Consider the following 23,961-nt stretch of genomic DNA (forward strand, 5'->3'; position numbering starts at 1 on the left):
ACATCTTAATGGCGAGCTTTTCTCGTGGACTATCACCCATGCCATTGTATTTTGAAGTGTTGGGGTTTAAATTGGAAAAGTGTCACAAATCCACCCAATTTAGGCTTAATCAATTTCTGTCTTTGCTTATACAATGTCAGATAGAATTATTGTCACTTATAGTGTCTGAACATATATTTATGCCAGACAGTGACAGCAGACAAGATTGAATTGGTAGGGGGCTCCAGTTACAACATTCCAGGGCACCTGTAGTTCATGATGGTGGTCACCTCCTCTGACTCCTTGGTCTGGTCCTTCAGAGCCATTTCTTCAGTTTCTGCTCCAGTGTTTCTACGATTTGGGCCTTGTTCACTTGGATTTATATACCTATCTATATTACACCTTTCTTACTTTTTTCTAACCAGTTTTCAGCACATCAAGCCTTTGTTTTTTTATGTAACCCATACATTATGCATGTGCAAGCTTCAGTTTACACAACTTGTGTGCGCTTTGCAGGTTATGCAAGTTTTATGTCATGTTGTTTTGTGTCACCCTGAGTCTCCCAGAAAAAGTCTTCTTGTTGTTATGGTTTTGTGTGTTTTTACCTCAAAACTTCCAGCACAACATGTTACCTTTGTTCTGTCAGCAATACCATTTTAAGCAGATCAGCAATTCTATGTAAAAAAAGAACTGGCAAAACCACACTTATGCCAGCAAGGCCTTGGGCTAAGTGTTATCTCATCTAAACTCATTCACTAGCCTTAATTACAAATTATTAAAATATAGCTATTAAAGCACTCCAAAGTTAGGAAATGCTGTCTCCTTATTTTAGCCCCAAAGTTTTGTGTTACTTTTACTGTTTAACGATTCTTCATTTTTATATTTCAATATTATATTCAGCATTCGTATCTCATCATACCCCCTTAATCTATTTGGGGGAGAGTTGTGGGGAAAAAACAATGATTCTTTAATGTCAACATTTTCTTTTTCTTCTTTAAATATGGGTTTTCAAAGGCCTTTTTATTCAAAGTCCAGTTTTGTTTGCAAATCGTTACAAAAAAATGTCATTACAAATTTTTCTTTGTTGCATTTTGAAGAGTATTTCAATTTTAGGGCCTGAATATTTAGTGACTTTTAATGGTACCCCAAGAGTGGATGATCTATCTTCCCATCTGTACTTATGTAACATCTCTGTAGCAGCTTACATAAAAATATATTAAATACTTCTAAAATAGGCAGCTGGGATTAAGGAGGAGAGCCAGCACCTGCCAGCTCTTCATAGATCACCAGGAAGGATTCTGCAGACCACCGCATGGGAAAATCTGTCCTAGACACAGTATGCTGTATTTGTCCACTACATTCCTCCATACACAGTCTTTTCTTACAGTCTCCTCTCAGCAGGTCACAAACTCAATTAACATTTGAGGTGAATTTTTAAAACCAGCAATGTAGGTATTCCTAAATGGAATATCTAAAATCAGAACTGGAAAACTAAACATAAATGTTGCTATACAGAAACCAAATTAAAGGTGTGCAGAACCCAATATGCTAGCTACTCCATTGTGAGAGGGTAGAATAATTGTGGATAAGAATTTCCCAAATAGGAAGCCAAAAGTTGAGTTCCTAAATTCATAATTAAATAAGCACGATGGTTTTCCAAAGTTTTGTGCTTGCAGCAGCTCCCGTGGTCCTGCATAGGCAATGTTGTGCACTCAGGCCTTTTTTGAACCCTGTTATACTTTTGGTCTTTACAGCACCCACGGCAACAAGTTCCACAGGTTGACTGTGCATTGTGTGACGAGGTACTTCCTTATGTCTGTATTAAACCTGTTGCCTAATTAATTTCACTGCGTGACCCTGATTCGTGTGTTGTGTGAAGGGGTAACTAACACTTCCTTATTCATTTCTCCATACCATTCATGATTTTATAGACCTCTATCATATCCCCCCTCAGTCATCTCTTTTCCAAGCTGAGCAATTCCAGTCTTTTTAATCTCTCCTCATATGGTAGCTGTTCCATACCCCTAATCATTTTTGTTGCCCTTCTCTGTATTTTTCCAATTCTAATATGCCTTTTTTGAGATGGGGTGACCAGAACTGAACACAGTGCTTAAGGTAGGGGAGTACCATGGATTTGTAAAGTGGCATTATGATATTTTCTGTCTTATTATCTATCCCTTTTCTAATGGTTCCTAACATTGTTAGATTTTTGGTCTGCAGCTGCACACTGAACAGATGTTTTCAGAGAACTATACATGATGACTCCATGATCTCTTTCTTGAGTGGTAACGGCTAATATAGATGCCATCATTTTATATGTATAGTTGGGATGATGTTTTCCAAAAGGCATTACTTTGCATTTATCAACACTGAAGTTCATCTGCCATTTTGTTGCCCAGTCATCCAGTTTTGAGAGACTCTTTTGTAACTCTTTGCAGTCTGCTTTGGACTTAACTATCTTGAGTAATTTTGTGTCATCTACAAATTTTACCACCTCATTGTTTACCCCTTTTTCCAGATCACTTATGAATATGTTGAACAGTTCTGGGCCCAGTACAGACCCCTGGGGGACACCACTGTTTACCTCTCTCCACTGTGACAGCTGACCATTTATTCCTATCCTTTGTTTCCTATCTTTTAAACAGTTACTGGTCCATGAGAGGGTCTCCACTGTGATCCTATGATTGCCTACTTTGCTTAAGAGCCACTGGTGAGGGACCTTGTCAAAGGCTTTCTAAAAGTCCAAGTACACTTATATCCACTGGATCACCTTTGTCCCTATGTTTGTTGACCCCCTCAAAAAAATTTAGTAGATTGGTGAGGCATGATTTCCCTTTTCAAAAGTCATGTTGACTATTCCCCAACACATGGTGTTCATCTATGTGTCTGATGATTATGTTCTTTACTATAGTATCAACTACTTTGCCTGGTACTAAAGCTAGGCTTACTGGCCTTTAATTGCCAGGATCACCTCTGAAGCCTTTTTTAAAAATCGGCATCACATTAGCTATCTGCCAGCCATCTGGTACTGATGCCTTACAGCATGCGTGTGTGTCTTGAAGCCCTTATTAGATTTGTGCTCCATGTTTAACTTTGATAGGTTTCTATAGCATGTCCATCACTGGACTACCCAAGTATGTCTGTCTTAATTCATTTAATTATGAAGAGGTGGTAATGAGGTATGTCAAGACACCATTGACAGAAGAATGCAATAGCTTTTGAATGTTTTGTTCTTCTAGTTGGAAAATAATTGACAGAAGAATGCAATAGCTTTTGAATGTTTTGTTCTTCTAGTTGGAAAATAATGTGAGTTTGTAAAGAGCTGGTGTATGGTTAAAATGTATCATTTTAACTGGTTTCTCTCATTTTGTCCTCTCTCTTTTCCTTGTCTTTTCATTGACTTTTACTTTCTGGTGGGATTATTTCTGAATCTAAAGAACACATTTTACAGAACACAAAGACCCTTTCTTAAAAACAGCAGTGTAGATCATAAGGTCTTTTTAGCTGGAAGTCTGAACGCAGTTACCAATGAACTGCTTAGGGAAGGTATTTTATGTTTCACATTCTAGGCAAACAGTGATCTTTTCCTCCTCTGAAACCTTCCACTGCAACATCTCAGTGTACTAGCAAACCATTATATAAACTAGTGAGAGTTGCTGAGAGAGTGACTGAGCCCTTAAAACCGAGTAATATGCCAACATGATTATACCAAACCGTGTGCTTTTCTTCTCCCATAATTCAACAAGGAAGAATTCATTTGTGCTACTGCCAACCTAAATATGTACAAAATTATAAAAACAATGAGATGACAGAAATGAGAGCTAAAAACTTCTGCCAAAGAAGAATATATGATGCTGAACTTCAAGCAGAAAGGAGTGAGCACTTATGTTATTTTACTGATTTCCTTTTCAAACAAAACATAGACAATAGCACATACCCAAAGCAAGTCGTAACAGACTGGCAGGAACTAAAACATCATAACATCCAGTAAGCAAACAATCTGCTAACAAAGTAATACTATGTGTGTACAAAATATAAAGGTATAACATACATGAAGTGCACATAAAGTTCAGGTGAAAGTCATGCAGGGAAAGAATTCCAGGTTTCAGATCTAAAGTCTCCAGTCAGAGATGAACAATGTTTTCATATATTTTGGAAAGCATGTGGTATGCCTTTTTCTTGACAACCCAATACTTTACTCTCCAGCTGAAGTATTTTTTTTACTTTGTATGATTCAGCTTTTAAAAATGTACCTTTACCCAGCTTGGTTGCTTGTTGCTGTACAGAGCACCATAGACCTGATTATAGCATTATGATTTAGTGTTTGTGGAGATCCACTGTAGTTGATAGATGTACATAGGGAAAGGCCACCTTATAGATAGATGTGAGTGGAATGAGAACGAGAGCTTGACTGAGAAAAAACAATCTTGAGAATCCATCAGCTTGAGGACACCAAAACTAAAATAGTTAAGGCTAGTGATGCAGTCATAAAAAGAGGCAAAGAAAATGGCTTAGGTCAGAATAGACTAGAAAGCAGAACATGTTATATAAGGCTTAATACCACACTGTGCCAACTAGGCATAGGCACATGTGGGACAATGCGGAGCCGTACCAGGCCAGTGGGAAGCATTTTGGCTCATGGAAATAATGCTTTCCAGCACTTCTGGCAGTACAGCTGCTATGTCACTCCTTAGGAGAATGCAGCATGAGGGGAGGAGATGAGCAGGGTCATGGCCCTGCCCCTTTTGAATGGAGTCCAAAGTCCCACAGAAAACAAGAAGCTATTTGTACTTGCTGGCTTTGGCCACTTTTCTAGTGGTTTGTGGGAAGAGGGTCCATCTGACTGCCACCAGACAATCCCAGGTAGTGAGGAGCAGATCAACCAATGGAACCTCCCCTCCACCACCACCTTTAGTTGGATTATTACTCTGGAGCAGGGTTTAATTTGTGTCAGGGCTTGCCAGGGCTGAGCCCCAGCAACTCTAAGCTTGGCAGTTCATAGCTCTAGCACCTCTGGGCTTGCTGCATCAATTATGAATGTAAAAAAGTTGCTTAAGCCCCAGCACCTAATTGCTTGAACCCTGGCACCCCTTTCATTACAAATTAAGCACTGCTCTGGAGTATGCATACTAAGCAATTATTCCAGTGGTGAGTTGTTCTGATAGGACAGAGTACCTCCAATTTACAAAGACAGTGCACGGTGGTGTGTCCAAAACAGGTCAGCTGGTAAGTTCTAGGACACATCTTTTCCCTCCAAGTTTCACATTATTAATTATGACCTCCTTGAGCTCAGCCTTACGTTTAAGATAAGTTACCAGTAATTAGCAGTTTTGTCCAATCAGCAGTTAGCTAAGTATATCCACCTACCTCATCTACACATTATAGTTCTAGTCTACCCTGGTGTTTTAGGATCATGAAATAGTACTGTGTTTAAATAAAGAGAAAACTCAAAAAACAAGAACAAAAAACCCAAACTCCTCAGTTACTTGTGTCAGCACATCAAGACCACTAACTCTTGGAAACAAAAGCTTCATCTAAACAAATCCAACAATGAACACAAAGGTCTTAGAAACACCTCACTTTACAAACGAACAACAATTTTCAATAAAACCATTTGCGCACTCCAAGTTGACTGTCACCACTGATTTACACACACTGTATTTTTGTATAATATTACCATTATAAAAACCATGTATTTAAAAAAAGTTCTTTTAAAAAAAGGAGTGTGTGTGTGTGTGTAAGAGAGAGAGAGAGAGAGAGAGAGAGAGTGTGCACAAGAGTTTCTGCTCTCACAAGAGGGGAAAACAACATGTAAACAAAAAGAAGACAGAAATGCCATTTAATTTTCTTTTCTTTCCTGGCAGAATTACTTGAAAGCTGAAAGAATACATAACCTTACAGGACAAAGAGGCATTTGTTTTGAAACAGCAACATAGATCATATTGACTTTTCACCAGAGATGCTTCTAACAGACTGAACAACACAGGAAATTAAGAATGGACAGTTCTGGGAAAGCATTTTACAATTCACATTCTAGGCGAGTGGCAATTTTTTCTTCCCCTCACAGCACCCTTCCACTACAAATAGCTTAGTGTATAAGAAGGCTGTCATCTGACAGCAAGAGGTCATGTGGATAAATTAAAGTAATACAACTGGCTGATATGGGTCAACTTGATGATAGCAAACCTTTTGATTCACTATTGCCTTAATTCAACTAACAAGCAAGACTTTTCCACTGAAAGGGTAATCAGAGTAAAAATGTACCAATAAAAACAGGGACTGAAAAGAAAAAGCACCTGTTTTGTGATGCTAGATTTCTCTTTCACACTAAAATAAAGGAAAAATCCTTAGAACATACCTTTTTATTTTTCATTAATATGCAACAGATGTGGAAGGAAATCCAAAAAGAAGCACAAATCAAGAGCTCTAACCTCTTTCCAAGGCACAGTCACGCCCCTAGAGTCAGTATGACTCTCACTCCTTAGAGTAACTGGGCTCCCCAAAATTCTTCTCTTTGAGACAGGGCCCAAATTAAACAATCCTCAGTTAACTTTTCAACTGCTCAGCTTCCAGGCTCTCTGCCCTGGTCTCCCACTTGACTGCAGAGGGGACTGACTCCCTCTTTCACTCTTCTGGAAGCCACAATTCTCAGCCCTCAAAGGACACTGAATCCCAACCCAGGTGTTCTGCAAGCTCTACTTCAATTGGCAGAGTCACTTTCATCTCCCATTTCCAGGCCTCCCAGCTCTATCTCACAGCACCTGCTGGCTGTTCTCTGCAGGTATCTGCTGTTGTCACATTCCTAAACCCGAGGTTCTTATTTACAGAGACACCAATAGCTCCTACCCACTCAGCATCTTTTCCTTCCGCAGATTAAGCAGAGACCCAATGCATATTCATTCCCAGGGTGTTTCCTGGGATCCCTAGCATAGCCTGGCTCTCTTCAAGGCATGCATTCACTTGCACACTCACTCTCTCACTCACTATCAGAGGAATAACCACTGCAATCTCTCTCTCGCTCACTGAAAAACAGTAAACTCTTATTTCCTTAGCCTCCTTCCCAGCATGCTTTGCACTCCAGCATAAAGTTCCTACAGCCTCTTGAGGAACTACATGTCCCAAAACTCTTATTCAGTGCTGAGCCAGGAATGGGGGCCCATATTTGCCCTACAGCCCCATTAAAGGGCCAGAATCCTATTACATTCCCACATTCCAGGTTTTATCCAGCAGTGCCATGACAACCCTGATGGACAACTTTAGTTTGTGAAGAGAAGACAAGAAGAATTAGAACAAGGAACACACACACCAACTAGTAAAAGGACATTAAAACAAACAAGCAACCCCCTGTATAAACATAGCCTAAAAACATGCGAAAGCACACACCAAGCCAACTATACAGATCCAGTGAGAGCAGAACCTCATAGAGTTCAGAGTTTGAAGACTAATCTGAAATCTGTGCTCTTGATTATAGAATGAAGTCCAAACCAGTAGTAGATGTACCTTGGTGATTTCAGAGGGCAAATTTCACAACTGAAAACAACTATGAACCAATTCACCTGGAGGAAAGAAAGAATTTAAATAGAAAAATGTAAGTAATAATTGGGAACTGTTTAAAACCATTTTACTAGATTACCAAAAATCCCACAACCCTACATCTGAGATAACAACCAGAAGATCAGAAAGAGTCTGGCTGGATAAAATGGGATTATTTGCAACTATGAAACTATTTAGATTGACACAAGCACCTGTTGAGGTGTCTGAAGAAATCAGGCCTGCCTACACGATCAGGGACAGTATCTTACACATAAGATAGATGGGTGTCGGCTGTTTTAAAATCCTTTCCTCTAAATGCTTTCTACTTAAAATTAAACAATACTTTGGTCACTATATTCACGCTTCCCCCACCCCACTGAAACTCAGTAAGTCATTAGAAGGAATTAGGAAGAACCCAGCAAAAGAGGGGAAAAGAAGCGCGCCTACCCTCAGACTTTCAGCAACTAGCCTCCACAATCTCAACACTGTAAGTGGGTGCCACAGCTGCCACACAGGAAAGGGACATTGAATTGAACAGAGAGTGCAGTGTCCTGGCAAGGTACAGAAATAAGAATGCTTCTGTGCTTGCATACGCCACAGCACTACCCAGGCACACTCTTGTGTCATCATGCCAATACTCTACCCAAAGGGACTGAGCAGCTTTGTGACACGCTGGGAATATGGCAGAGTGGAATCACAACACCATTAAGACAACTAGAACCCCAGTCCCAAAATCCCAGTTCTAACGGGCATGTGGAAACACCATTCAAGCAGGAGAACCAGCAGGTTTGGCCCTAGCATCCAGCATTTACCATCCATTCTCTGACAAAATCTTTGCCCACTGCACCAACAGCCTATGTAGCAGGAGATAAGAAGTTCAAACTTTTGCTGAAGAACAGAAAGTCAGCATCCACAAAGCAGCAGCATCCACGATCTGATTTCAGATGAGAAACCAGGCCTTACCTGCCTTAGCAAAATATGCCACTACACACCATTGCCAACCCAGTATCAGCCTCACAGGCATGAATGGATTATTCACAATAATACAGTCCAAAAAGGAGTTAAGAGCTAATAAAAATAAAAAGGCGTATGGAAGGATGGCAGTAGCATTTAAACTTCTCCAATTTCAGATGCAGAAGAGGCCTTACCCTGTTTACCAAATCTTTCAAGTGCATCCACATGATCTTGGGGGCAAGGGACAAAAATAATTCTTGAAAACATTCACTCACATATGGGCAGCATGAGAGACATAGGCAAGAAAACTGCAAGAGAACCAACTAAAAAAGGAAAAGAGAAGGGGGAAAAACAAGACAGAATTTCTTTCGGTATCAATAAGGTCTTATCTTAGAGCACCTATTTGCTAAAAGTGGCCTCTTGTATTTTTTCTCTTGAATTTCTAATGCTCTTTTAAAAAGCATTACAAAACACTTCAGCCTGCCTATTTATTTGTTATTTTAACTAAAACCATAAACAAATCTTGGCTGGACCTATTATTTGTTGCCAACTCTTGTTATTTTGATCTGAAGTAATCACTAAGCAAATTAAAAGTATTTACTTAAGGCCCAAATCTATTGATAATAGAGGGAGCTACAAAAAGGAATTGAGGAAAGAACATGCTCCTAAGAATTCAAGAAACTGTAAAAATGGATTGAACTTAGAACTTCCAACAACCCGTGCTCAAATCTGTGGTGATCTAGGACTTCACAGTTATTAATATGCTACTTACAATAGCCACAGTAGAGGGCAATGAAGTACATGTGTTATTTCACAAAAAAAACCTTTTGTTTAACCTTAGTTAAGGATACTCATAAATAAACTGTAAAAAAAAGTTAGGAAATACAACTTTAAGGAATAAAAAGAATTAAAAGGTTGTGGTATCAAGCACTCAAGTTAGGAAATGGCAAATGAATGTTCCCTATGCAACCTCGTGAGTTTGCATTATGACACAGTCTTTAATTACATTATTTTTATATGTATATACAAGCACAGGATCCTTGGTTCATTCAGTTCACAGGACAGATCTGTTTTGTGGGTGAATCAGGGTTGTTTAGCAAAGGAGTCTTGTCTGCAGGACCTCTGCCTCATTTATTGTGGTAGTTGGAAGATTTGCAGTGAATTGCAGGAAGGAAAAGGATGGTCTCATGATTACAGCAGTTGAATGCCATCCTGGCAACTTTGACTAAGCCACCAAGTTCCTGTGTGATCCTGGGCAAGTTACTTAAAACAAACTTTTCACAGCTAGTAATTTCTGTGTGTAGTTAAAGACAGTATCATAATGCATATGTATAAAGGGGCCAAATTAAGGTTCCATGGCTAATGTTCATTCTGTCATTTCCTAACTTGAGAGTGCTTAACTATACAACCTTTTAATCCTTCTCTTTGTATTCCCTAACTTTTCATGGTTTAGTTTACTGATGACAGCAACCTTAACTAACATTCTTTTCAATTTTTATTTTATTCCCATTGTTATCTTTGCAACATTCCATATTTGACCACTCAGTGCCATGCTGACCAATATGGTGAAACTAATTAAATTGGATTAAACGCTTCAGTTATAATTTCCCATTTTAAAAAAAGGCAAACACTCAAGAAACCCACAGTCCCCAATTTGTAAGAAGCATATAATCAATGCGCATGAAAAGTAACCCTTCTATCTTATTGTCAATAAACGCTTTTTGAGGAAAGTAACAATCAAACCATCTACCCTTTAAAAAGAAACAGTGTAATTTACCACAACACAAACCTAAAGGAGCACAGCAGGATCTTATCTAAATCCAGTCTGTTTCATTGCAGTTCCTCCTGTGACCCTTCTTTGTAGTCACGTCACAGCTGTCTGAGGTAAATCAGTTATCAAAGACAGCCACTGCCATGACAACCAGAGGAACAGTGACTCTTCCAAGGTATGCATATGAACTGGAGGGCAGTAATGATGAGTGGCTCAGTATCTCTGATATCACAATATTAGGCAGCAGCTGGGGGCAGTGAAGGTATGCTATGTGGAAAAAATAGGATTTTCGATACATAGGCTATTCTAGTTTTCCCAAAATTCCTAAATATCCATACCAAAAATACACATTGGAGATCATTCCATATTCATATTAATTAGTGGCTGAAATTTGGTTCAAATTATCTATGGCATGTTTACAAAATAGGGTTACAAAAAAAACCAAGTGGGACACCGAGATACAGATCCCATAAAACAGAAAATTCTGATACAACCTTACTATAGTCTCACTACTTGCAAGATCTTCCTATACACACACAGGTCAATTCATTACAATATCATAGCTAGTAATTCTAAGTAACAAAATATGAAAGGAACTTGATCCTCTTAAAAAAAACTCTTGAAATAATCTTATTTTGAAAAGCATAGTCACAACTAACATTGTTACAATGTGATTGAGAATTTCTTGCAGATTCTAGATACATATTAGATAGATCTCTGAAGGGAGTGCAATTTAGGATTTTCCTTCCCCTGCCCACCCCCACAATTAGAGAAACATCAACTTGCAAGAGTATCACTTGCTGGACCTGCAACAAGATTTAACAAATACTATTCACCGTGTTGATATCAGTGAGTCCAATGGAGAAACCAAGGAAGTAAACGAATGATGGTCCCCACTCAGCACTCCTCACAAATGCTGTGAATTATACTTGATCGGTCGTGCGCAGTTCGAGTCTAGGCTGAGGCACACGAACAAAGCCCACAACCGCAGAGTTCCCAAAGATATGAAGTTTATTATGCTCGAGCGTGGTGCCCCCCTGCTAGTCAGAAGGGGACCCCGAATGCAGGTTATACAAAGATTATATACCTTTTAGCAAAGCATGTTGCCCTCATGCATTGGAAACCTTAGCCAATAGACAAACCCTTTCCTTATCTACCACCTATCCCTGCTAGGTACATTCCCCGTGCTAAACTATTACTTCAACTACCCAACATGGTCCTAAAGCAATGCATCAGTAACCTTTCTTATCAGGATGGGGGGCCCACATCACGAGGCCAGGAGGCAGGGAGTTAGGAACAGCCAAAGAACAGAAACCGGGAGTCGAGACAGGCTGGAAACAAGGGGGAGGGTTTTCACAGGAATGCAGTATCTAAGGAACACTCCTCCTGGTGCATGATGTGCTTGCTTTTAGACAATGGAGGGCCCCAAACCAAAATGGAGTCACATATACTAACTTTTCCTTAACACAAAACTCTCATTGAAGTCATTTGGGAGTTTTGCTGAGTGAGGAATGCTGACAGGTCCATATGTTAATTTCAACTCCATTGAAAATGCTGTGGTGAAATTGCAATGTCTGCTAATAAAAACACACACACACAGAGAATAACACACAATATTTATATATTTTAAGAAGTTAAAAAAAAGTTTCAGGAAATTGTGTCATGAATCACAAACTGTCCAGCTAGGTGACTTCAGGGAATAAAGGGAAGAAGAGACTCACTGATGAGGTAAAGAGGAAATAATGGGAAATAATAATGCCTGTGAAACGTACCAGATTGGTGATCTTAGACTCTGAATTCCCTCCTGTGCCACAGAACTGTTACATCACAGGTAGTGGCAGTACAAGCTCCCACATTCTGACCCCCAGTGTGTTCCTAATTTGCAGGGGTAAGGTATAGGAAAGAATGGATAATTCAGTGTCTGGTCCATTCAGGCCCTGATCCAGGAAAGCATTCTGATTCAGAGCAGCACTTAAGCACAAGTTCAACTTTAAGCATACACTATGTCCAACTGGCTTCGCATAGGACTTCTTTTCTTGAAAGCAGTGCTCACTTTGTGCCAGGGCTTGGCAGTTCATAGCCCCAGAAGCTCTGGCCTCCTGGCCTGCAGCCACCATTCTCTAGCTGCCCAGTTCTGAAGACAGCACCAGCAGTTCCAGCAGCAGCACAGAAGTAAGGGTGGCAATACACCATACCACGCCACCCTTACTTCTGCACAGCCGCTGGTGGCAGCGCCGCCTTTAGAGCTGGGTGCCTGGCCAGCAGCCGCCACTCTCCTGGCCACCCAGCCAGTGCTTAATTTGTACTAGCGCTTGCCGGGGCTGAGCCACGGCACCTTTTTTTATTACAAAGTAAGCACCGCCTGTGCTTTCCTGAACAAGGATGAATTTAAGATTGTGCTTAAGTGTTTTCCTGAATCAGTGTCATAATCCATAATTTCTCTGCTGTGTAATCAGGACCAGCTGTGGGCTAGTTATTGTTGTCTGAACAGGTATCCAATGGGAAGTGGACTGAGATCACCAAATCATGAAATATGAGCCACTGTGCATCCAGAGGGTAACTTTCAGGCTTTGTTGATTTGGGCTGAATTCAAGTCAATATTGTAGAGGAGGCAGGCACTTTATATCCTATTGCCAGACCCCTGTGTCATTCATTATCCCTCCCAGCCACAACAAGGAGGCAGATTAGTTTTGGTTCAGGCAGTCTTGCAAAATTCTACTACCCGCTCATCCAAGGTGAGCACTTGTTTGGCTTTTTTACAGGTAAATAAAATATTTGTTTTAACATTATCATTACTCTTCAAGAGCAGATGAGATATTGTGTGCATGACAATTGCAAAGACTGGGTATATTCTGAAAGGAAACATAGGAAAATATTTTATGTATATGCTTCAAAAGAAAACAGTCTCTTATGAAAGGCAGGTTCTTATCATTTTCCACACACATATAATATATCCCATGCAGAACTGACCTTTCAGATAGATATTTTAACTGCATGTTCTAAGTAAATACAGCTAAGCCATCACACAAGTACAATTAATGTCAGTTCTGCTGAACAGTGATACTAAAAATAACATTAGTATCAGAAACTTTTGGAGAAAACCTCACTTCCTTTACAGAGATTTTATTTTCTATTCTGTCCATCACAATTCCTATGCAAAACCAAATTTCTGGTGTCTTCTATACTGAGATTCACTGAGCTAGAAAATGTAAGATAGGACTTTGCTGGGGTGCACCAATGGGTTGAGGAAAGGGGCAATAATAAGCATTTCAGCAAAAGGGAAGAATAATATTTTGCATTTATTATATGGTACTTTTAATCTAAGGATCCGACAGACATTAAGGCTCAAGTCCTGGCACTGTTGAAGTAAATAGGAGTTTTGTCGTTGACTTCAAAAGAGCCAGGGTATCACCCTAAACCTCAGAACATGCCTGTGAGGCGGTATTATACTCCTCTGATAGGTAGGGTAAACTATGGCAAGAGGAATTAAATAACTTGCCCTCACATGGGTCTCAATTCAGCAAAGCATTTAGGGATGGACTTATGTACGCACATGCATAAATGCTTACTGAACAGGGATGGACTGCTAAACTGAGCCAGAGTCAGCCAGCCAGCGATATAACTGATAACAACCCAGGAGTCCTGTTGTCTAGGCTTGTGCCTTTTCGACTCAACAATGCTTCCTCTCTGAATTCAAGCGGTTAGATACTGAAATCCAGACTCTACTATAAACAGGACACAAATCCTGTAACAACAACCTTTCAAAGTCCACAAAGGGGCACCAGTCAAAAACATTTAGGCCCAACATCTAGGCTTTGAATAAAAGCTTAATGAATTTTCAGTTTCAATTAAAAGAGCGTCATGGATGATTTTAACATTCCTTTGCGGTGTCTGCATCCCAGTATCAGCAGTGTACTAGAGCATAAGAACCAGAACTGTAAAATAGACCAGCCTAGTTTCACGGAGTCAAATTCACTTGTATCAGCATGAAACTAAAGTAATTCCACTGTCTGCAAAGGAAATATATATTCATACAAGTGTGCTGTACCAGAAGGTCATCACTGAGTTAAAGAGGGTCTGCAAGTTTAAAAAAAAAAAAAAAGGATTTATGCCCTATTTTGCTTCTCTAAGATGTACCCTCAATGAGACACTGGATTTCACTACTAAAAGCACCCCCTACTTCCTTTTTCATAGAATATCAGGGTTGGAAGGGACCTCAGGAGGTCATCTAGTCCAATCACCTGCTCAAAGCAGGACCAATCCCCAACTAAATCATCCCAGCTTGGGCTTTGTCAAGCCTGACTTTAAAAACCTCTAAGGAAGCAGATTCCACCACCTCCCTAGGTAACCCATTTCAGTGCTTCACCACCCTCCTGGTGAAAAAGTTTTTCCTAACATCCAACCTAAACCTCCCCCACTGCAACTTGAGACCATTACTCCTTGTTCTGTCATCTGCTACCACTGAGAACAGTCTAGATCCATCCTCTTTGGAACCCCCTTTTAGGTAGTTGAAAGCAGCTATCAAATCCTCCCTCATTCTTCTCTTCTGCAGACTAAATAATCCCAGTTCCCTCAGCCTCTCCTCATAAATCATGTGCTCCAGTCCCCTAATCATTTTTGCTGCCCTCTGCTGGACTCTTTCCAATTATTCCACATCCTTCTTGTAGTGTGGGGCCCAAAACTGGACATGGCACTCCAGATGAGGCCTCACCGATGCTGAATAGAGGGGAATGATCACATTCCTCGATCTGCAGGCAATGCTCCTACTTATACAGCCCAAACTGCTGTTAGTCTTCTTGGCAACAAGGGCCCACTGTTGACTTACATCCAGCTTCTCGTCCACTGTAACCCCTAGGTCCTTTTCTGCAGAACTGCGGCCGAGCCACTCGGTTCCTAGTCTGTTGCAGTGCATGGGATTCTTCCGTCCTAAGTGCAGGACTCTGCACTTGTCCTTGTTGAACCTCATCAGATTTCTTTTGGCCCAATCCTCTAATTTGTCTAGGTCCCTCTGTATCCTATCCCTATCCTCCAGCGTATCTACCGTTCCTCCCAGTTTAGTGTCATCTGCAAACTTGCTGAAGGTGCAATCCACGCCATCCTCCAGATCATTAATCAAGATATTGAACAAAACCGGCCCCAGGACCGACCCTTGAGGCACTCCGCTTGATACCGGCTGCCAACTAGACATGGAGCCATTGATCACTACCCGTTGAGCCCGATGATCTAGCCAGCTTTCTATCCACCTTATAGTCCATTCATCCAGCCCATACTTCTTTAACTTGCTTGCAAGAATACTGTGGGAGACCGAGTCAAAAGCTTTGCTAAAGTCAAGGAATAACACGTCCACTGCTTTCCCCTCATCCACAGAGCCAGTTTTCTCATCATAGAAGGCAATTAGGTTAGTCAGGCATGACTTGCTCTTGGTGAATCCATGCTGACTGTTCCTGATCACTTTCCTCTCCTCTAAGTGCTTCAAAATATATTATATTATATAAATATATACACACACAGTAAAAGTTTTAAACAAACAATTTAATACTGTACACAGCAATGATGATTGTGAAGCTTGGTTGAGGTGGTGAAGTCAGAGGATGGAAGGGGGTGGGATATTTCCCAGGGAATGCATTACTGCTAAATAATGAACTACCGTTTGGCTGAGCCCTCAAGGATTAACACACTGTTGTTAATGTAGCCTCACACTACAAGGCAGCAGGAATGGAGGGCAGGGACACAGCAAGCATGGCAGACAAGAGACAGAGACACACACCCTGTGTGTGGGAGAGAAATAGATGCGCACTGCCCCTTTAAGTAAGCTGATCTCATTTGTAAGTGGATCAGGAAGTTGAGACAGCAGCTGCTGCCCCAAGCTCTCTCTGTCTCTCTCTGTCCATGTCCCCAGCCTACTCTATAAGGAGAAGGAAGGGGTAAGTGGGGTGCAGGGGAGAGGGGGACACCCTGACATTAGCCCCCCCAACCCTCCCTTTCTTCCCCTCCATCCCCGCACAGCAAGCAGGAGGCTCCGGGGAGCAGCTCCAAGGCAGAGGGCAGGAGCAGCACATGGCAGTCGGGGGAGAGATATCTGAACTGCTGGCAATTGGTAGCCTGCTGGGCAGCTGCTGCCCAGGAACTTTGGGGAGCGGGGAGCTGATGGGGGGGCTGCCGGCCCACCCTGGTTCCAAGCCCCCACCAGCTAGCTGCAACGGGCTGCGCTTCCTGCAAGCAGTGGACAAAGCAGGCAGCTGCCAGACATTAGAAGGCGTTAGACGCTAGACATTGCACAACTTTAAACGAGCATGTTCCCTAATTGATCAGCAACGTAACAACGAAACAACATTAACTGGGACGACTTTAAGTGAGGAGTTCCTGTAGTTCCCTGGATCCTTCTTCTTCCCTTTTTTAAAGATGGGCACTACATTAGCCTGTTTCCAGTCATCCAGGACTTCCCCGGTTTGCCATGAGTTTTCAAAGACAATGGCCAATGGCTCTGCAATCACATCTGCCAACTCCTTTAGCACTCTCGGATGCAACGCATCCGGCCCCATGGACTTGTGCTCGTCCAGCTTTTCTAAATAGCCCTGAACCCACTTCTTTCTCCACAGAGGGCTGGTCACTTCCTCCCCATACTGTATTGCCCAGTACAGTAGTCTGGGAACTGACCTTGTTCGTGAAGACAGAGGCAAAAAAAGCACAGAGTACATTAGCTTTTTCCACATCCTCTGTCACTAGGTTGCCTCCCCCATTCAGTAAGGGTCCCACACTTTCCCTGACCACCACCTTGTTGCTAATATAACTGTAGAAACCCTTCTTGTTACTCTTAACATCTCTTGCTAGCTGCAACTCCAAGTTTGATTTGGCCTTCCTGATTTCACTCCTGCATGCCTGAGCAATATTTTTATACTCCTCCCTGGTCATTTGTCCAATCTTTTTCACGCATATGTTTGTGATTACATTATTTAAGTTACTTTAAAAATGTGGTTTCTTAGCACAGTCCCCAAACAGACACAATGTGGGCTCTTTTCTCAGTTCAGTGCTTGAGAATGTATGTAGGTAACTCCCATTAAAGCTAGTTTCTTCATTTAACCCCGATAAAAATCAGCTAAATTTGAATGAATAAAATTCCCCAAATATCTCCAAGAGACTATACCTCTGCCCTTAAAAAAATAAAGCTCAGACAAGATTGTGTCTATTTTAAGCTGATTTTAGCTGCAAACCCAGCAGGTGACATTGTAACTCCCACTACAGCCTCTGTGTGTGGTAGCATACAGGAAATGTAAAAGCCCTGCAATTGGCTGGGGGAGAATTCCGTTGACAGGAGGGGAACAGCAGAACAGTCCATAGGCAGACCTGGCTTAGGAAAGGGTACACCCTGAAGTAGAGCAATTCCAGAGGACAAAAGCAGGATGGATTGATTTAAGTCACCAAGTGGAAAGCCTCGATTTAAATCATCAATTTTAATTAACTTTTCCATTTGTACTTCAGTTATTTTCTAAAGAACCCTCACTGGTTGATATAACTATTAAAACACATTAATTTACAACAAAATAGAGCCTTTACACTAGATTTGGTAGATCTTTTTTCTACCTAGGAGGGTACACTGTAAGTATCTATGATTTTTTAATATAACTCAGTATTTTCAGATTCTTACTAATTGTACATTTTTAGTATGATAGAAAATGGCAAATGATACATTTGCTTATATACTAGATCATTAACTTTTTGCTCATGATTTGTCAAGCTGCATTAGGACAATAACTGGAATTTAATTAAACATATGAAACAGCACAAAATTTATTTGTGTTAAAACAACCTTAAAATATTTTGGATACATAGACTTCTCTTATATAAACATATTTCACATTACAAGTACATAATTTATTAAACAGAGGGATTAACTATAATCAGTGAATTAAATTGATGATTTCAGGTCAGCCTGGGAAATTTTTCAGATATGCCTTTGTGAAAGAGACTCAAACTTAAATTCCTAGTCTCACCTAAATCTCTTGAAAATGAAACAGTTTCTTAAGTTACTTAGGCTGACCTATTGTGCCATATTTACAAAGCTTGACCTCAAATGTTAGAAGCTTTTGCCCTTGATTCTTTCTTTATATAGAAAAGGAAACTTTAACTCAAAGTCTTTTTTAAATAGGCTCATGAATTCAGCATCTTTAAGTGTTTTAAGAAAGTATAATAAATGTAAGCATTCACATATTACATATTAAATTCAGATTTCATTTTAAACAGGTTAATTTTTAAAAAGAAAAAAATATAATTTAAATAAAATCCAAAGACTCTGATTTAAATAAAAAAATTATTTTTTTAATTACCAATTTTTATTCACTCTGGTTAAAAATGATTTAAAGCCACCTTTGCCCCACTCCCTCACTCCACCCCAGGTTGCATCTTCTTTGTTGCATCTTCAGAAGGTGCAGTAAATGGGTCTTACACTGTTTGTAAAGAAGAGTATAAGCTTACAGCACCCTAAGAGAACAGTACTAATCAGAGACATCCTGTCCATAGGATGGACTGGGGCAACCGCCCCAGTCTCCGCGCTTTCGGGGGGGGCCACGCTTCAGGACGCGGGGTCCAGGGCAGCCAAGGGAGCTAGTTGGGGGCCTGGCGCTGGCAGCAGCGAGCGACCTGGCCCCAGTCCGCCCCACTCCACCCCGCCGGCCCCTGGCGTCACTTGGGGGAGGGGGTGGAAGCCAGAAAGAGGTGAGGCAGGTGCGGGGGTTGAGGGAAGGGGTGGAATGGGGTGGGAAGTGGGTGGAGCAGGGGCCGGAAGAGGTGGGGTGGGGGCAGGGCAGGGGCATTGGGGGAAGGGGTGGAGTGGGGCAGGACCTGGGCTGGAAGGGGGGTGGGCTGTCCAGGGCCCCACACACCCCTGGGGACAGCCCTGGTACTAATTAATAAAAATATATGAATTTAACTGGGGAAGCAGGAAAAAAGGGTTCATTACAATTGCTAGTTTTGTACAAGTGGTAGATTCTCATGCAATAATTCATATTGTCGTGTGATCTCAAGGTTTGGCATACAAAACTGAAAACAGCTATACACTTCTTTGCAGCAGCATCCCTGATTCCTAAGTCAAACACTAACATTTTCCAATTATGACCACAAAGTAACTTATTAACAAAAATTAGCTTCACTAAAATCAGAAAACATTACCTTATTATGATCCTTTTTGCAAACCTCATGTAACGTTGTGATAGGGCGGCTGCCCCTCACTGGCAGAAAAGGCGTTAAAAGCAGCCCCAGAGCAGCTGCGCCGGAGGCAGCCAATTAGAAAGGCGCTGAAAGAAGCAGCCAATCATGGCCAGGCAGGCTCATATAAGAAGGGCTGGAGAGCAGTAGCTGACTGGAGGTTGACGGGAGAAGACAGGCTCCTAGAAGGAGGAAGGAGTGCCAGCACCTGGGACAAAGCAGTGCTACAAGCAGGGACCAGGGGAGCTAGAGAGAGCTCCTGGCTGGCTGCAAAGGCCTTCAGGCTGAGGCCCTGAGGTAAGGGAAGAAGAGGGTTATGGAGCCGCATGGGAAGCAGCCCCAGGACAATGGAGTGCAGTTGCCACTGATAGAAGTGACTGGACAGAAATTGCACGTCACCCCGGAAGGGAGTAACACAGAGTGTGGCATAGCTGGAGGGCAGTTTTACTGAAGAAGACACTGCAGTCCTGGGAGTGGCAGAGGTCCTGGAACAAAAGTGACGGTGGCAAGGCACCACCAGAGGAGGGAGCACTGGCGAACAGAGTTAATCCCCAGGACAGCCAGCAGAAGGCGCCACAGTGGTGAGTGAGCCCCATCACAGACATACACAGTAGAAATATACTGGACTCTACAGACATAATCAAATACTGAGTAATGCTATAGTGTTTTTGAATCATAAATAGACAATGCCTTTAAAAAGCACCACCCCATTTGAGCTCCATTATACATGCATGCACAAAGAATACGGTCAACTCCAACCCTGCCAATTGCACCTACGATCTTGTGCAGTGCATAATATTGCAAAACTAGGAACACAAGAATAGACCAGTGCTGCATCTAGCCCAGTATCCTGTCTCTGACATTGGCCAATACCATATGCTTCAAACGAAGGTACAACAAACAATGCAGTAGACATTTAGGGAATAGCCTGTTCACAGGAAAAACTTCTTTCTAGCCTCCATTAGTTAAAAGATGGCTTGTGCCCTGAAGCATATGAGACATTCTATGGTAATAAAATATATGGAACTCTATAGTGTCTGGTAGCGCAGAAGTGAATATTTTTGTTATTAGTGTAATCTCTCCAAGTCCCATTTTATAAGTCTGTGTGAAGCATGGAAGCATAAGCACTGACTCCATGGGTGCTCCGGGGCTAGAGCACCCATGGGGAAAAAATGGTGGGTGCTAAGCACCCCCGGCAACCCCCCTATTAGCTTTCCTGCACCCCCCCAGCACCTCCCGCCCACCGGAGGGCCCCACAGATCAGTGCCTCCCCCCCTCCCTCCCTGCGCCTCCCGCCCACCACAATCAGCTGCTTCACAGCGTGCAGGAAGCTGAGGGGAGGAGCGAGGATGCGGCGTCCTTGGGAGAGGTTGTGGAGTGGGAGCAGGAAGAGGCAGGGCAGGGGTGGGCCTTTGGGGAAGGCGTGGAGTGGGGGCAGGGCAGAGCGTAGGCAGCGGGGGACCTTGGAGTAAGGGGTGGAGTGGGGGCGGGGCCTGAGGGAAAGCCAGGGGTTGAGCACCCCCCGGCACTCTGGAAAGTCAGCATTTGTGTATGGAAGTGTAGATAGTTTTGAGAGATGGAAGTCACACACTGACATAGTCCAACAACAAAGATGGCATCAGAAATGAGACGCACCAACTGCCACACACAGTGACTACCGAAAACCTAAAGAGGTTTGGTGTAGTACCTGTACAGTGTTCTTGTTACTGTAGAAATCTCAAGACAGCTATGCCATACAAAATGCAAGATGGTTTCCATTCTAAAAGTGAAAGTGAAGGGACTCAAAACAGCAGCTGAAGTTATTCAGAAAAATCAGACTGGCTATATTATGAAGCAAGGCAGCATTATGGCAAACACGTCAGAAAGACTGGATGGATACTGAGAAGGACTAAGGAAGATGGCGAAATGTAGCAACAAGAAGAAGGAAAATGTGAAAGGAGAATCTCAACCCACCCTTAGGTTAGGATGAATAGACTGAGAAGAGGCCCAGGACACACAGTACCCTGACAAGCAAATGAAAAGGAAGCACTGAAAGAGGAACAAGAGGCAAATTACCTTGACTGATGGCTTGATGGTGAGGAGTGAGAGCTGGGTTATCTATGACACAGAAAGATAACAATGATATCTCTGCAAGGACATACTGTTCTGTAGCAGAAAAAAAGCAAGCATTAAGAATAAGGAAGGAGCACTGATGCACTTAAAGGGAACCTGGAAAGCAAAACCCTAAACAGAATTAAGCACAGAAATGTTTGCTTCACTAGCAATGCATATAAGTTAAACTGTGAGGTTTGTCCCCTATTTGTGCTAAATTTTTTAGTTTGCTTTTTCATGTCTACCTCCTTGACAAGCTACAAGTGTGTTTCTCCCCTCCTTTGCTGTATGTGGAAGCTTCAGACAAAATCCCCTGGGCTATATGTGTTTGCTTAATCCATACAACAGAGAAGAGCTAAGAGACACTATCTTGTCTTCCGAAAAGAAAGAACTTTGTACAGATTCATCAGTGGGAGGGACAGAGTTGTCAGGGTGCAGCACTGAAGTTCTGTAATCATAACAGGTGACAGATGTGTGTGAGGGATTCCTGGAGGAAACAGGGCTGAGGTTTCTGCATCCTGCAGTCTCTCTGATTTGTTTCATTGTGGCAAGAAATTCTTTTCCTTCTCACTCTCCTGTATGTGAACTTACTTCTGAGGCAGCAGAAGAGCTTTGCCAGCTAGTAGCTTGAACCTGAACTCTCTTTCTGCAGTAGAAGATATGAAGACAGAGAGTTGCAGCTTCAGGTTCCTGAGTCCCAGCAATCCCTTGTGTACATTTGTCTTGAAAGAATGGAAGGAGATGGCTTTCTTTTGAGTGTTGTGTTGGGAAACAAGATGCATGCCTGCAAGATGAATACCTTGTATTCCTCCTATAGTATTTTATTTCTGTGAATATCTGATTTCATGACTTTCTAATAATATTCACCAAGCTCATTATCAGAAGCAAGCTCCCCACAGACCTGGACACACCATCTCAAAGTGGCACCAGACCCTGACAGAACAACAGATAGGCAAAACCTGCCAACGTATCTGCACTGCTACAATGATCAACACTTCCCACAACACACCTTTCAGATCCATGGGCCTGACACATGTCTATCACAACATGTGATGTACCTCATCCAGTGCACTAAATGCCCCAACAGCAGCTATGTGGGTGAAACCTCCACACTCTCAAATGAACTCACACAGGAAAATGATAAAAGACGACAAAAAACACCCCACTCACCTGTGGGTGAACACTTTTCATAAACCAATGACTTTATATCTGACCTATCAGTCCTCATCTTCAAAGGAAATCTGCACAACACTTTCAAAAAACGAGCCTAGGAGCTTAAATTCATAACTCTGCTAGACACTAAAAATCATGGACTGAACAGAGACACTGGATTTATGGCTTATTACAACAATCTGTAACCCACTAACCCCCTCTTTTTGTGCTATGACTGCAGAGGTGTTAACAGGCCACTCTACCTTGAATGGTCCCTTATAATGTGTGCTAACTGCTTTTGCTAACAATCTGTTCCACCTTACATTTAGCTGTGATACTGGGAGCACCTTTCATAGAGACCTGAAAAAGAGCTCCATGTGGCTCGAAAGCTTGTCTCTCTCACCAACAGACGTTGGTCCATCAAAAGATATTACCTCACCCACCTTCTCTCTCTACTTTCTAATAACTCAAACAATAATAAAGTTTTGCAAATATAATTTTATTTCCTTACAATAGACCTTAAATACTTATTATTATTCTCTGTCCAGTACATTTTAAGCAAAGTTACTTAATAACACAGCATCAGTCTTAATACTAATAAATATTATATATTCCCTCCCAACTGTTTGATCTCCTTCTAACTTTTCTATGTTAATGAATCACATCCTTTGTCTGCTTTCTGTGACGTAAGGAACAAAGGGTCATGTCATTTTTTTTCACTTATAATGAGGACAAAAATCAAAAGGTAGAACTTCACCAATGCCAAGTACCTGACATACTCCTTCCTCCCTCTCTTGTATAGACATACACACAAATGAGCCTCTGAGAACCATATAGAGCTTCCTGCCACCTATCAGGACTTTGATTTTATAAACATAGGGAGTATATTTAAACAATAGTGTATTTTATATCACTGTATCTAGCCAAGGAAACTAATTTTTAAGCTTTGTTATTATTTCTCAATCTATAAATGTGCTCTTCATTAGTACCACACCCAGAAACTTTAGAATTCAATTCGCATACTTGTCATCTCTTTGCCTTTTTATCAGCCTATGAAGACTTCTCCATTTTTATGGATGAATTCTTTAACATTGCTTACAGCACCCAAGTCTGAATTTAGAATCTTCTTCCACACTAGTGTTTCCTTAGGCGGATCCTCCATCATATTCCAGAATTGGATGTGCCATATAGAAACCTGTAATAAAGGTGAGTTGTTCCACTACCAACACCATTACCAGGAGCCAAAACGGCAATGTGCAGAAGTTAGATGTTGAACCACT

General features: G+C 41.7%; 1 protein-coding gene and 1 long non-coding RNA gene across 2 annotated transcripts in view; both read right to left on the reverse strand.

Annotated features, from left to right (window-relative positions):
• The window catches only part of RWDD3 (RWD domain containing 3), a 146,862-nt gene that overhangs the window by 26,994 nt on the left and 95,907 nt on the right, over positions 1-23,961 (reverse strand). Inside the window, exon 7 of the mRNA XM_043521477.1 lies at positions 21,494-21,535. Coding sequence (XP_043377412.1) covers positions 21,494-21,535 — 42 coding nt within the window. The remainder of the gene's footprint in view (positions 1-21,493; positions 21,536-23,961) is intronic.
• LOC122461541 lies at positions 2,784-18,539 on the reverse strand. Its single transcript, XR_006283488.1, has 3 exons — positions 18,527-18,539; positions 14,168-14,172; positions 2,784-3,007 (listed from the first exon to the last, which is right to left on the reverse strand). It is a non-coding gene; the product is annotated as an uncharacterized LOC122461541 (long non-coding RNA).

This window comes from Chelonia mydas, chromosome 8 (assembly GCF_015237465.2).
Source record: "Chelonia mydas isolate rCheMyd1 chromosome 8, rCheMyd1.pri.v2, whole genome shotgun sequence".
Taxonomy (NCBI): domain Eukaryota; kingdom Metazoa; phylum Chordata; order Testudines; family Cheloniidae; genus Chelonia; species Chelonia mydas.